This window comes from Apium graveolens, chromosome 2 (genome assembly GCF_009905375.1).
Source record: "Apium graveolens cultivar Ventura chromosome 2, ASM990537v1, whole genome shotgun sequence".
NCBI lineage: Eukaryota > Viridiplantae > Streptophyta > Magnoliopsida > Apiales > Apiaceae > Apium > Apium graveolens.
In genome coordinates, this window is record NC_133648.1 from 45,072,033 (window position 1) to 45,087,179 (window position 15,147).

Below are 15,147 nucleotides of genomic sequence, written 5' to 3' on the forward strand. Positions count from 1 at the left end.
CCTTAATCTCATATATTAGTATTTGGATTAACAATTTGGTTATTGGGTATAGGAAATTCATTCTCATTAAATGGGTAAATCATTACTCACTTACCCCTTGAGATACCATGTCATTCTCTTTTCCATTAATCCCCATTACATTATCTCTCATTCTCATTTCCGTATATGATTTCAACTAACTATCCAAACGCCCCCTTAGCCTTTGGTTGAGATTGTCCTTAAAATTGTTGTACTATTAAAAAAATGCTGCTGAAAAAAGTGTTATTGTAAAAATCAGATAACTGTTGGATAATTTTTGTTAATATGTGTATATTTTGATGCAAAAAAAAATTACAATAACAATATATTTGATAAATTTTGATGGTAAAATCAAGCATATGCTTCACTTAAAAACCGAAAAGCACTTTTTCTGAAAACATGGAGACTTACTTTCTCTAACAGCGATTTTAAGCTAAAAACACTTTTTTGAAAAACAATTTTTAAATTTTACCAAACAATTTTTTAACTGTTGTTATTGCTCTCTATAATAGCAACACCAAACACACCCTTAGAAGCCTAGAGTTTTCACCTAAACTGAAACTTTACTGAGAGGAGTCTCCTTAATCCTAGGCCTTACTCCTGAGAGTAAGATATACTTGGTTTGATCAACTCATATTAACTCACAATACTATTGACATGCAAGACGCAAAAAAATAGCCCTCAGATAAATCAAAAGTTGTTATTAAGTTGTACATGGTTTTTGGATATTTAGACAATTCAAAAGTTAACCCGAGTTACAAGCAAGATATAATTAAAATTTGGATTCTTTTACTCAACTATATACTTTTGTCCATCTGTTCTATCTGATTTAAGGTATTCAAGGTTACAAAAATATAAGATGTTACAGTACTCATAATTCATCCTTCAAATTCTTGGTCTTGGAGTCAGCCTCCGTACTTTCCTTGGACTCAGGCTCAGAATCCGGGGATGTTGGACTTGTAGCTGGTTTCTGGAGCTTGAATGGGACAGATGCATGTTTCTTAAGGAATTTGTAAAATGCTACCACTGTTCGATCAACATCTACAGTAATCTGATACAACACACCCCCCAAAAAATAAGTATACTTTATTACTTCAATTACATACAAATATGATTGTGGTGATGAGTAGAAAAATAAGATTTACGTACTGGATCAAAGCTTTTGTTTCCTGCTGGGTAGAAGAGCAGTGTTGGGAATCCATCAGACTGCAAAGAAAACAAAGGGAACCCCACACATAAGATATTGATACTAGTGTACAACAGCACATGAACATAGCCAAATATGCTACTTCTTTATGGAAATTAGTCCAAATTAATACCATCCAAAATGTTGTTTGGTAATACATATGAGATAGCCAAGAGTTGGCCGTAAGATACTAGAATGGCCTTCGTACTAACGGTAGAACCCATTAAAATAACAAAAGATACATGCAATTCAAAGTTGTTTTCATAACTTAATAGAAGTTATTTCCTGACCTATAAGCTATATCAATGTAGAAAATTTTATAGTTAATATGCAATTAAATATGTGAACAGTAACAGCAAAATGCCAGAACTTAATTTCAAAACGAAATTTTTGTATTTAACTTATTGTGAGTAATAATTTACTTATGAGGCTAGACGAACAGGTTCGAGGGTCTATGGACAGAGAGAGGTAGCAAAATAAATCAATTTATCAGTCAGTACAAGGATTCTATCATTACCTTTGCCCTAGGGTGCTCATTTGTGGTACCGTCCATCTTAGCAATCACCAGAGACTCAACACTGCGCAAGTGTTTTGCAAGCTTGTTGTATGTTGGTTCAAGAGATTGGCAGTGTCCACACCATGGTGCATAGATCTGTACCAGTCAAAAGTTCAACGAAGAGGGAATAAATATCACAAACAGCTGAATAACGGGAATAAATACCAAGAGGCATTATTTTATTTATTAATTTCATACGATACCTCAAGTAGGACATCTTTTGACTCATCCAACACAATCTCATCAAAATTGTTGCCAACTACTATTTTCACGTCACCATCATTCTGTGTTGATTAAAATGTGGGAAAAAAGTTGAATAACATTATATTTTAGCAAAATATTTTACTGGACAATAATAAACACAACTCACAGTCTCAGGAATCGGTTCTGACTTATAAAATGGTTTAAGCCTGTCTTCCAGAAAGTCTTCCCCAAAAGCCTGAAGTAGAGAGAAATAGAACATTAGTGATATTCAACTACATCCTCTTTTGAGAACTAGTTAGACAAATTAAAAGATGTAAAAGGGCAGCCCTGTTAAAGCAGATTGAAGCTAAAAATGTACCTTAATATTTTCTACAGTTACTTCTCCAGATAGAAAGAACTTTCTAGCATCATCATTTCCTGTGTATCCAAGAATCTGCATAAGATTGGTAAAATAGCTGAATATTAATCTTATTTTTAATATCAAGAGAAAGAAATGTCTTCTGAATTGTAAAAAGGTACTAATAAACATTGATGAAAACCAAACATAAATCATACCTGAGGAGCATCTCCGGTGATACCAAAATAATCCGAGACAGGCTTTCCAACATCTTCATTGTCCATTTGCACGTATACAAAGATAAGCTAGATATAATTATCAATAAAAATTAATATTAGCGTACATAATTAGGAGCTCTTACTGTAACTTATCAGCATACAAGACATATACAAACACTTAACATCTAAAGCATAGCAAGCAACACTTAATTTCTCGGAGTGTCGGACATGACACATATCCGAATGCAGGACTCAAAAACTTGAGGACTTGGCAAACACGGGGAAAATTTTCTTCACAAAAATAAAACACTTCAAATGATTATTATAGTAAGAATAAAAATAGTGTTTGTTTGAGATAATTCTTTAATAAACTTGTTCATTTAACGTGTAAATGGAATTGCTTCAGAAGTGTATATTAATAATTATTTTTTGGCCGTCAACTAAATTGTATTTTTACATAAACGTTATAAAAGAACAGCCCAAATACAGATAATGGAATCTGGGCTTATAGAATTTTAAAAGCAGCCGATGTAACCTAGGGTTCTTTCTACTCTCCACCGCTTTCAATGCTTAATTTCTCGGAGTGTCGGACATGACACATATCCGAATGCAGGACGCAAAAACTTGAGGACTTGGCAAACACGGGGAAAATTTTCTTCACAAAAATAAAACACTTCAAATGATTATTATAGTAAGAATAATACATAGTGTTTGATTGAGATAATTCTTTAATAAACTTGTTCATTTAACGTGTAAATGGAATTGCTTCAGAAGTGTATATTAATAATTATTTTTTGGCTGTCAACTAAATTGTATTTTTACATAAACGTTATAAAAGAACAGCCCAAATACAGATAATGGAATCTGGGCTTATAGAATTTTAAAAGCAGCCGATGTAACCTAGGGTTCTTTCTACTCTCCACCGCTTTCCTACAACAACCGTCCTCAAATTTTCTCTGATTCAACATGCTACAATGATGATCGAGGTCAAAAGGACTTGTCCTTTTCCTTCTTCCTTCTCCATTGCTCCATTCTTTTCCATGTTTCCAATCTAAACGGCCAAATTAGGTGTCCGTATCACGTCGTACCAAAACCTCCCACCACTTCGATAGCAAAAAGTGGCTACTCGGACAGAGATACAAGTGACCGAAAGACCTCTTTAATCATCAAGTCAATTTTAATAGTACTCCACAATAAAGAAAAATAAATAAGGTCCACATATATTTCTTGAAAGCCGAATGTAACTTAGAGAACACCATAAAGAAACTAAAGAAACTTTAACAACATAGAGGGGCAGAAAGTAGCAAACTAGAGGAACATTCAACTAATTTCAACCAAGTAATGTAAAAGATTGAAACCAAGGGAGTGAATCAGATCCTATTGGAGAAGAAATTTACTCACCTTTCCCTTAAAATGTTTTGCCGCCTCTTGAAATATTGGGGAAACCTTCTCTGTATCATTTGCTGTGGCGAAAAGCAGAAGCTGACAATATTTAATGGGCATGTCAAAACCTTATCCCATAAAATATTAAATCACAGTATAAGCAGAGCTCAAATAAACTTGATAGGGCAATGGTAAGGTGAAAATACTTGTTTCTTAATGGTGCTTTCAAAAATTAAAGAAGCAGCTTCTCTAGTAAAAGTGGTGACAAGAGGAAGCTTGTTTGCGAACACAAATTCAGCTATTTCTGACTTGACAAAAGGACCATCTGCAGATACAAAATCTGGAATGAGAGGAATATTCCTTTCCAAAAAAAATCTTTTAGAGGGGCACATGTACATGTAGAACTAACCATAATAGCTCACTTTCTCAGCCTCTTTCTTCAGCAAGACTAAAGTGGGGAGCTTAACATTATCCTCAAGGTTGAAAAGCTTAGCTACACTGGGATTCACAGTTTGATAGAAGTTGACATCATCTTCAAGTACTGAAGCAGCTGCAAGCTCCTCACTATCAGGACCCTGCAGTACCAAATTAATTAAGGAAGAATACATAAATGTTGTATTTGATCCGGATATCGAAAAGTATAATATTAATTATAATTCTATAAGAATTTGTGATTGGCGATAATTGAAAATTTGTTTCAGAAAAATAATACTTTGGTATTATCTTTGGACTTTGGTTCATTAAGGACACTGTGTACAATCATGTTATATATAAGATTAATTGAGGTTAAAAATCCAATACTCCTTCAAAAACTGACATATGCCTGTCTTACTGGTGAACCTCATCACATATTTATCAAGATATCTCATCCCTGATTCCGTATACATTTATATTTATTAAAAAACTAAGTTCCCTAGCCTAAAGATTTATTTGCTAAGTTAAGAAGTTAAAACTTTATGCACAGACAAGTCTCTTGCCAAGGCCACAAAAAACCTATTACCCAAAGATAACGTCACTTTCATCATTAACCTGTATTTAAGTCCATAAGTATCAAAACTGGATTTAGGGGTTACTCAAGTTTTTACACTTCTCCCACTCGTTTAAACAAAAAATAATCCTAGAGTTAAATATATAGATCAGTAAACTAACTTAAGAGCAAGAGATAACAATATATTTATGTCTCATGGCCTCCTTTTTCTCAGACATAAACATGTGTCCAGGGGTTGAATGAACTAATCCAATGCCAATGTACATAAAAACATGTAAGAAATACAAATGTTTCTACTTGCTTCTGGTCGTCAATACTATATGGGAACCCTAGCAGCAAATAAGATCACTAAAACTTACAAGCATTGGCATATAACGTTTGGATACTTGCCTCGGTCTAGTTCAAAACACTATGACAGCAGCAGCACAATACACATCCATAACCAGATAAGCGGTACGTGCATATAAAATCATATATCCTATATCCACTTGAAAAAAGATGACAACAGTGCACTTTAGACACAGTTCTAGTCTTCTAATACTAGATAGCAACACACTGTTGAATTACATTTTGCACTTACACAAGTATACTGTTCTGAACACAATGTAATATCGTTGGCAGCATCAAATAAATAGATAACCACAATGGAAAATATTGAAGGCAATGATTATATACCACCAACGAGTTAAGATAGCCCAGAACAACTTTATCCTCAGATGTTAATATGCGCTCAGCATCCTCTGTCGTGGTTATGTTGTAGATACCAGGCCCAATCTTCTTCTTGATCCAAGTGATGATACCATCTCTGCATTGTAAATAGAGCTTATTAGCTTACCAAGGAGTCAGTACACAGATACAGAAAAGGTAAAAGACTGATGGAGCTAAATGGCACCAACTTTTCCTGTCTTCGGATATCTCATTTCACAACAGTATTTCATTTGCTTAATACAGCCATCTTGACTAAACTGACTGTAGAAAAACTTCAAAAGTAAAACAGATAATTCGGATAAATTAGGAAAACTAAACCTATTAATTAGTGATTATTTACTGCACGGTTGGCCGTAATCACGTTCGTAAAATAAATTTCAAATTCATTGTTTACATAGTTGACTTCAAGGAATCTCAACATGACTCTTCGCGAATAGGACAAAAGCAGCACCGCAAATTTATCAACACAAACAGTACGTTAGATCAAGAACTAGCCTAACAGTGAAACACAAGTAATAGACATAAATGAGTGAGATAGTCGTGTACAGATCATTGATTTAGCATGCTAACCATAAGCATTAATCTGACTTCCCATACCTAAAATGATTCAAATAAGAAAAGTCCACAAATCTCTGAGCATTAAATCAAATACCCGGGCACATTACTAAATGCACAGACATATACAGTATCCGATCAGTTAATTATGTACATTTTGTCTGTCCCTATTACACTAGATATAATGTATATTCTTTCTATCTCGATTAGTTAAATTCTCAAGTTCCGAGACCATTAATTCATACCGTACATTATACAGTAAATATGGAGAAGGATAACGAGCATACTTGGTTCTTTGACCAGGATACACCTTATGAACGCCATCAACAAAGAAATAAATAGTCGGAAATCCTTGAACTTCATACTTCTCCGCCAATTCACTCTCCTCCGTCGCTTCGACTTTCGCAAGCACTACTTTCTCATCTTTCAGCTCCGTCGCTGCTGCCGCATACTCCGGCGCCAACGCCTGACAATGACCACACCACGGCGCATAAAACTCCACCAGCACATACCTATTCTTCTCAATAAACTCACTAAAATTGCCTCCAGTCAATACAACAACGTCCGATTCGTCAAACTCGGCGCCCGATCCGAACTCGTCAAACTCCGGTCCGGCCGGCGCGTCGAAGTCGTCGTAGTTGAAGTCGTCGTCGAACTCGCCGTCGGAGTGTTCTGCATCTGAGAAGTGAGAGTCGTTGTGTTCAGCGGCGGCAGTGGTGTCGCCGGCGTCGTCGTCGAGGAATGTGAGGTCTTCGTCGTCGTCGGTGACGTCGCCGGAGAGAGATGTAGAGATTAGGAGAGAGAAGACGAGGAGAGAGAGAAAGGAGAGGAGAACGAGTCGAGTCGCCATTGGTGAGGTGAGTTAGAGAGAGAGCGAGTTGAGATCTGAGCTCAGTAAAGTAGGGTTTAAAAGTGGGATTGTTTATGTTTTAGGAAAGGGGAGAAGAAGGTCAGTGTAAGACGGCGTCGTGTGTAAAGGTGACGCACTAATTGCGCGCGTTCATGATTTCAACGCTTTGTATTGCGCCTAATTAGCAGGTCATGTAATAGAACACCGGTGGCTTATTTTCCAAAAAATTGTCAATAAAAAAGACTTAATTACACAAAAATGATATCAGTTATAATATTTTTTCACAAAATTGATTGAGTTTTAATAATAGGCATTCACATATTTTCCTTTAATTTTTTAACACGTGATTGTAACTCGTCAGTTGCATCTAACGAACGTTACATATTCTCATTTTTTAAATTAGGCAGAGGGCTAAATTGGTAAAATCATATTTTTTACACACACAACTCTTGTTTTATTGTCACATCGATCATATTATTTCCCTTCCAAAGAACTATTCCAATTCCTCCCAACCCGCTCTGGAAAAACCCTAAATCTAATCGTTACTGAAACTTCAATCGGAGCAAAATGACGTGGAGACTAAGGCCAAACAAAGATGAAGATGTCTTCAAACCCTACCACTGTCTAGAATATACCGGTAATTTCTATTCTCCTTCTGTGCATGGATATTCAGTTAATAGATCATAAAATTGGGGGTTTAGGGTTTTTTTGAACAATGAATGTGTATGACATATGGTTTGTTTAAGGACTTGCCTATAATAACCATGTTTAGAGAGTTGCACAAGTCTGTGATGAAAAAAATCCAAGTGAGGAGAGATAAGTTGGCTTTAAGAGAAACAGTGATTTGTCCTAGTGTCCTTAGAAAATAGAAAAAGTAAGTACTCCCTTACTAAACTAGAGTCTTAGCCTTACATTATTGTTATGTTCTAATATTTATGTCATGATTTATGTTATTCCCTAACAATACAACAAGAATTACAGAAGGGGGGTTGAATGTAATTTTGGCTTCTTTTTTAGATTTATGAAAAATGGTTATAACTCAATTTATATCTAACTGTTTGATTTGCAAAGTGCGGAATACAGAGTTAAGTTAATCAAACATAAAGTAATAAAAACTCAGGTCTTTAAAACTTTCTGGTGGAGCTTGAATAGCTCACAGCTGCTTTACAAGTGAACAAACAAACTACAGAGAAATTCTACAGAATACAGCTTACAAATATTTCTCTGCTAAAAATGTGTTTGCTTCGTTTTTTTGTTGTTGTTATTGTTCTACTTGCTACACTTGGTTTATATATCACCAAGTTTACATAGAATAAGACAAGATAATAAAACAAAACATATCAAGTCTAACTCCATGCTGCTTCACTACTCTATTCCAGCATCTTTGAATATCTTCATAATAACATGAAAATGGTAATGCTTCTTTGTTCTCAAAACCCTGCTAAACAGGCTGCCACATTCCTTTTGCAAACACTCTGTTAGGTCACACACACACTGTAGAGGGAGTGAATACAATGTATAGTACAATCAAATCAAACTTTAATAACTCAAGTAACAGAAAATAAACTTTATTGAAACAATAAACTCTGTTACAATATGGAACTGTTACTTCTCAGTGATGAACAAATATCACGAGAGCTGCTAGGGTTACAATGAATATCTTCTCGAATATGATAACACTTATAGTGTAAACCCTATGTCTGTGTTTATATACTACACAGTTACAAGATAATCGCTAATTGATATGGAATATAATTTTGCTTCCTAAAATATATCAATCAGATATCTTTTCTTCCAAGTATTCTATTCTTCATAGAATTCCTTCTTCATGCATATCTCTTCTTATGTTTGTCTCGATCTTCTTTCCTTTAATCAGCTGTTGTCCTTATCTGAACGTCCTTCAGTACTTAAGTTATGATATCCATCTTCTGATGATTATCTTCTGATAATATAAGTACTGATATTCTTAAGTTATGACTTCCAGTAAGTACTGATTTATCTTGTTTAAGTAAGATCTGAAAACTAAACATAAATCATATTAGCCATGACATTATCAAATATATCTAACAATCTCCCCCAACTTTTAAATTAGCATAATATACAAGTTTAACAGATATTTGATGATGTCAAAAACATTAAGTACAAATGCATGAGAATTAGACTAGATAACTACAACTTACAGTCCTTAAAGCTTTACCAGTCTTTAACTTCTGATAACAATTTCAGTCTGTATTCATATCAGAATTTAAGCAGTTGTAGATCTTGACTTGGCTTCATCTTCTGATCTCTCTGATATCAGGAGTTGTTCTGAGATAGTTCTTCAACAAACATCTCTCAGCATATCTGAGTTCATCAATCATCCTCCTTTTAGCATCTTTAAGTTCTGCAGTATCTTCACCAATTTGAAAGATTGCAGCCCTGAGATCATTAATTCTAGCTTTTCTTATATCCTGATCCATTCTGATCAAATATGCCTTATCAGACTCAAGATTGAATTCCACAGCCCTGTAACCCAGAAAGGTAGTTATAATCTTAGCAGTGTTGGGCTTCATTTCAACTATATCACCCTTGTGATCTCTGTACTTTGGAAGATATGTGCTGTCAGACTTAACAGAATAAAGCCTATTTCTGTCTCTGAATCTGATTCTTCAAATAGTTTGCAGCACTTTCAGTAATTCTGTCATTCACTTGAAGTAAGAATAATACATGCTCCAGTTCTTCAAAATACTTCAGTGGAATGACATTTTCCCTTATATGATAAACCCTACAATCTGTCATGAAGTACAACAAGATGTGTTCTTTCAAGTAGGTATGGTAAACCATTTGTACAGATTCCAGTTGATTCAATCTCTCAGGAGTTGCTCCAATACCTGGTTCACTCAAGGAAGTTGGATCATTGGTAGTGTTTTGTATTCTTCTTTCATCAGCACTTCCCAATCCAGTTTTATCTCTTGCTTCCTTTTCAGTAACCACTCTTGCTTCAAAACCACTTGCAGCGGTCTTCAAAGATTGAGTCTGTTTTGCTTTAGTGAATCCTGGTAGGAGTGTCTTTGATTTATCTTTTGATATCAAGTTAACTTGAGCTATGTCAGAGGTTACTTGCTTCTTTGAAATATCAGAACTTACTATCTCTTGACTTTGAACAACTTGAGCCATGTCAAAGGTTGTCTTAAAAACTTTTCTTGAAGTCAGAGCAAGATCATCATCTTCATCAGTAATTTCTTCATTCACAGGATGCACATAAACCTTGATAGGTTCACCAACTTTTTCTTTGCCCTTAGACCTTGGATCTATCTGCGGTTGTGATTTAGCCATGGTTGCTTCAGTATTTGTTCTTTCTTTTATCACAATGCCTTTGAGTTTTGGAAGTTTCTTTTTACCAGAAGCTTCAGATTTAGACTTTACTTTTTCTGATTTAAGTCTGGCTTCTTCTTCCATTAAACTCTCCAAGTCCATTCCTGGATTTTCTTGAAGAAATAACTGTCTTGACATTTCTTCATCAAGATCTAAAAGTTCATCAGAACTTATCCTTTTACCAGTAGCAGAAGTGATTCTTTTTCCAGTATCAGAACTTGTCCTGTGACTTGTGATTTCATCTTTTCTTGATGAGAGACCTCTACCTTGACTATGACCTCTACCCATTCCAGAGTTTCCATGGTCATCTTTTTCATCATCCTTCCCCTTCAGTGTCTTATCAGTTTTGCATTTGGACTTAATTACTTTCTCCCCCTTTTTGGCATCAGCAGGTAAGAGAAGAGAGACAAGCAATTCCACTAAGGCTTGGATTTCATTAAGTTGAGATTGCTAAGAAGCTTGATTTTTCAGAATATCATCAATTTGAGCTTGTTGTTTCTCTTGAGTCTTCTCAATATAAGCAACTCTGTCAAAGGTAGGTTGGAAGAATTTTTTCTTATCAATCTTCTGAATTTTTTCTTGCTTCATTAATTCTTCCTGAATCTTATGTATCTCTGCATGAGTAGTTGAATGGAGACCTTGTAGATGTTTAGTACTCAATGCAGTGACTCTAAGCTGTGTTTTGAAATCATCAGTAATTAACATCTCATTAGCTTTAGTCAAGTGCTCAGCAAGATGCTGTGCAGATGGAGCACAGGTAACTGAGTTCCATTCCTCAGTCCACTCATGTCCTGCAGGAGTTTCACTCCAAGGCACTGGTGCTTCTCTGGTAACAAACTTCTTAACGAGTTCAGATTTAAGATTAGTTTGTTGAGGTGCATGTCCTAAAGGACCTGCTTCATCAGCATCTGTATTTGGAGCAACATCACCAGTATCTCCAGCATTTACAGCATCAGAACTTTCATAATCAGCATCTTCTGATAAAACAACAGTATGAGAAGCAATTGAGGCTTCAGCATCATCCTCTAAGTGTTGATCTGGATCCAAGTTCTGATCAACAGCCATATCCTGATGCTCACCTTTATTCTGATCATCATCATCTAGATGCAGAGAAGGTGTAGTAGATAATTCTGGAGTTTGAGCAGCATCAGTAACAGGTGTTATTGATGGATTAGTTGATGTTGGAGCTTCTAAGTAAAGCACTTCAGGCACAACCAAGTTCTGGATATCAATTTCAGCACTTGTGCCTGGATTAACAGGAGATACAGTCTTGTGAACAGGAGACACAGATGGTGTGTTAGCCTTATCAGTAGCAGTTTCCTGAGTTGGAGTTAATGGAGAAGCAGTGGTTTTAGCAGATTCTGGTTCTTGTGAGATCAGAGATTCCTGATCTCCTTCCTTAGCTGCTGCTTCCTCATCATCTGAAACTGGCCTTTTTGCTCTCTGTTTCTTGTATCTCTTTGAAGATGGGGATTCCTTGGGAGGTTCAGTAGAAGTCATTCTTCTAAGCCTTTTGAGAAGCTTAGATCCCCCAATTCCAGAATCCTTTTGAGAAGGAACTTTCTCAGCTTCTTTTACAACAGGGTCTGATGTAGAAACCTGTTCCTCACTATCAGACTCATCTCTCAAAATAATCCTCCTTCTCTTCTGAGGTGTTTGAGGAACAGTCTTTGTCCTCTTAGGCTTGGAAGATGAAGGGTTCACAATAGGTGTTGATGATGAGGGTTGAGCTGTCTGTGAAGTGGAGAGATATTATTTGAGATATGTTCTGAGGGATGGTTGAGTAGTATGAGTGGTATGTTCTGATGGTTTTTGTGGTTGTTAGGAGGTGGTGGTTGGTTGGATATCAGAATAAATAGATCTATAGGTTTCAGGATCAGTATTTACCAAAATCTGTTTTACAGACTGAGGAATCTGTAAAGGTTTAACCACCTTTTTCTTAGTGTCAGCATTTACCAGGTCATTAAAGGCTCATTTTGTAATTTTGAAAGGTGGAGTTAAGGTACTGGCAGGTTGGGGTTCATCAGCACAACAGAAACTATATATAAGCTGACAGAATCTAGCAAAGTAAACTACATTCCTATCCTCTGTCATCCTATCCCCAATAAAACTTATCACAACATTTGCAAAATCGAAATGAGTTTGGTTAATGATAGCATACCCGATGTGCTGACTCATTATAGGAATGGCATCAAAGTTGGAACACTTATTCCCAAAAGCTTTAGTGATGCAGTCGAAGAAGAAGCTCCATTCCTTTCTGATATGAGCCCGTTTCAACTGCCCAAGCTTAGCCAAACTTTGCTCATACCCCAAACTGGCAATTAACTCTTGAAGAGCTGATTCCTCCGGGGTTGAAAAAGTGCATCCTTCTGGTAAATATAGGGCCTTGCGAATTGTACCAGGAGTTACCACATGTGTAGAATCATCCACTTCGAAAACAATACTGGGAGTACCATTTGTACCACCATTATCAAAGTGCCCAGTCCGCCAAAACGTCAGAACTTGTTGGCTTGAAAAGGTTGAAGGCTGGGTCAATGCATACCCAATTTCACTGTGTGCAAGAAGATCTTGCACAAAATGCAACTCAGACGGAGCTTCAGCATGATCAAGAATTGTAGCATAGTTATTTGGAACAAATTTGGCTCCATCAATGATCAAATCCTTAGGTGCCATGAAAATAATTGAGATTTAAGAATGCCTGTTAGGTGTTTGATAAAATGTCTGTATGAAAAACCAACGTCAGGAGATGAAAGAGAGTAAAAGCAAAGAAAGAGAGATTAAGTGTAAAAGTAGATAAAAGATTGGAAAATCTTCTCTCTGTCTTACTTATACTTGAAAAAAATATAACTGTTGGACACCTGTCAGACATGCAGTAATAATGAATAGTTAATGGGCACGGGAAAACAGTAATCATTACTTACCCACTTGCAGTTTTTCAAGGAAAAACCGTTCCACTTACCCAGTAATTCCATTAATCAAGGTAAATCAGTTTTAATTCAAAAGTTAAACTGTTCCCACTTATTCAATTATTTTTCACTGCAACACCAATATTCTGAAAAAAAATTCAAGTGAGAATGACCAAAATAAATTAAGTAAACAAGTACCAATATTTGAAGATCAGAACTTAATTTAAGTAAAAAATGAAATGGTCATCAGAATATGAATATTTATCAGGATTTATCAGTACATTTAAATTACAAACATCTCAGAGACAAAAACTTGCAAAAAGTAGAAATTCCATTAATATATTAAGAGAATACATTCATGAAATTTAAATTACATCAGAGCTTTACAAGATTGTCCTAAGCTTCTAAACCTAACATCAACAGCCTTTGTCCTAGCTCAAGAAGCAGGGTAAGGCTGACGATGAAGAAAAATTACTAGGTCAGCATCTAGCACATGTATCCTCATAGGATTGAATAGTTACATAAATAGACATATCATTATCAGAGTTTAGAAAGTCACATCAGACAATATTCAGTACTTAAGCAATTTTCAATTAAGCACAGAATACACAAAGAGAGTAATTTATGTAAATAGTGATCATAAAGTCTGATGCATCATAACAAAACTAAGCAGATTTAGAGAAAGAACCTGAAACCATTCCAAGTTCATTTACCAATCTTGTAAAAGTGGCTTCACACAGTGGTTTTGTGAAGATATCTGCTAGTTGTTGATCTGTTGGAACAAAGTGCAATTCCACTGTACCTTCATCCACATGTTCCCTTATGAAGTGGTACCTAATGCTGATGTGCTTTGTCATTGAGTGTTGAACTGGATTACCTGTCATAGCAATAGCACTTTGATTATCACAGTAAATAGGGATTTTGAAATATGTTAACCCATAATCCAGTAACCGATTCTTCATCCAAAGAATCTGTGCACAACAGCTTCCTGCAGCAATGTACTCTGCTTCTGCAGTTGATGTGGAAATTGACTTTTGTTTCTTGCTAAACCAAGAAATCAATCTGCCTCCAAGAAATTGGTTGCTTCCACTTGTGCTTTTCCTGTCAATTTTGCAACCTGCAAAATCTGCATCTGAGTAACCTATTAGTTTAAAAATCTGATTCTATGGGATAACACAATCCCAAATCAGCTGTTCCTTTAAGATACTTGAATATTCTTTTCACAGCTGTTAAATGAGGTTCTCTTGGATCTGCTTGAAATCTTGCACAAAGACAGATAGCATATATGATATCAGGTCTACTAGCAGTTAGATAGAGTAGAGAGCCAATCATACCTCTGTAATCAGTAATATCTACTGATTTACCAATATTCTTGTCCAGTTTTGTTGCAGTGGCCATGGAAGTGGATGCACTTGAACAATCTTGCATTCCAAATTTCTTCAGCAAGTTTCTGGTGTACTTAGTTTGACAAATAAAAGTGCCTTCTTCATTCTGCTTGACTTGAAGGCCCAGAAAATAGCTAAGTTCCCCCATCATACTCATCTGATACCTTGACTACATCAGTTTGGCAAACTTCTTGCAAAGTCTGTCATTTGTAGAGCCAAAAATGATATCATCAACATATATCTGGACCAGAAGTAAGTCCTTTCCATGGTTGAGGTAGAACAGTGTTTTGTCTATAGTTCCTCTGTTAAATCCACTTTCCAGAAAAAACTGAGCTAAAGTCTCATACCATGCTCTAGGAGCTTGCTTAAGTCCATATAGTGCTTTATCAAGCCTGTAGACATAATCTGGATATTTGGAATCTACAAAGCCCAGAGGTTGTTCAACATTTACTTCTTCCTCCAATTCTCCATTGAGAAAAGCACTTTTCACATCCATTTG

At 35.8% G+C, this 15,147-nt stretch overlaps 1 protein-coding gene across 1 annotated transcript; it reads right to left on the bottom strand.

The window, feature by feature from the left end:
* Positions 1 to 699: 699 nt before the first annotated feature.
* Positions 700 to 7,145, bottom strand: LOC141707361 (protein disulfide isomerase-like 1-4). The gene is made up of 12 exons (XM_074510486.1): positions 6,441 to 7,145; positions 5,566 to 5,695; positions 4,312 to 4,477; positions 4,109 to 4,227; positions 3,921 to 4,001; positions 2,520 to 2,606; positions 2,323 to 2,397; positions 2,131 to 2,199; positions 1,964 to 2,044; positions 1,722 to 1,856; positions 1,168 to 1,224; positions 700 to 1,069 (listed from the first exon to the last, which is right to left on the bottom strand). Exons 1-12 carry the CDS (start codon positions 7,001 to 7,003, stop codon positions 890 to 892), a joined length of 1,743 nt encoding a protein of 580 aa, XP_074366587.1. The 5' UTR covers positions 7,004 to 7,145; the 3' UTR covers positions 700 to 889.
* Positions 7,146 to 15,147: the final 8,002 nt, after the last annotated feature.

What these genes read in the sequence shown, in the direction of transcription:
- LOC141707361 (XM_074510486.1), bottom strand. Translation starts at nt 7,003, where the DNA reads ATGGCGACTCGACTCGTTCTCCTCTCCTTTCTCTCTCTCCTCGTCTTC. An exon ending in TCACCGGAGATGCTCCTCAG is followed by an intron (nt 2,398 to 2,519) that starts GTATGATTTATG and finishes AATCTTATGCAG; the next exon opens with ATTCTTGGATACACAGGAAA. An exon ending in CAGAACCGATTCCTGAGACT is followed by an intron (nt 2,045 to 2,130) that starts GTGAGTTGTGTT and finishes TAATCAACACAG; the next exon opens with AATGATGGTGACGTGAAAAT.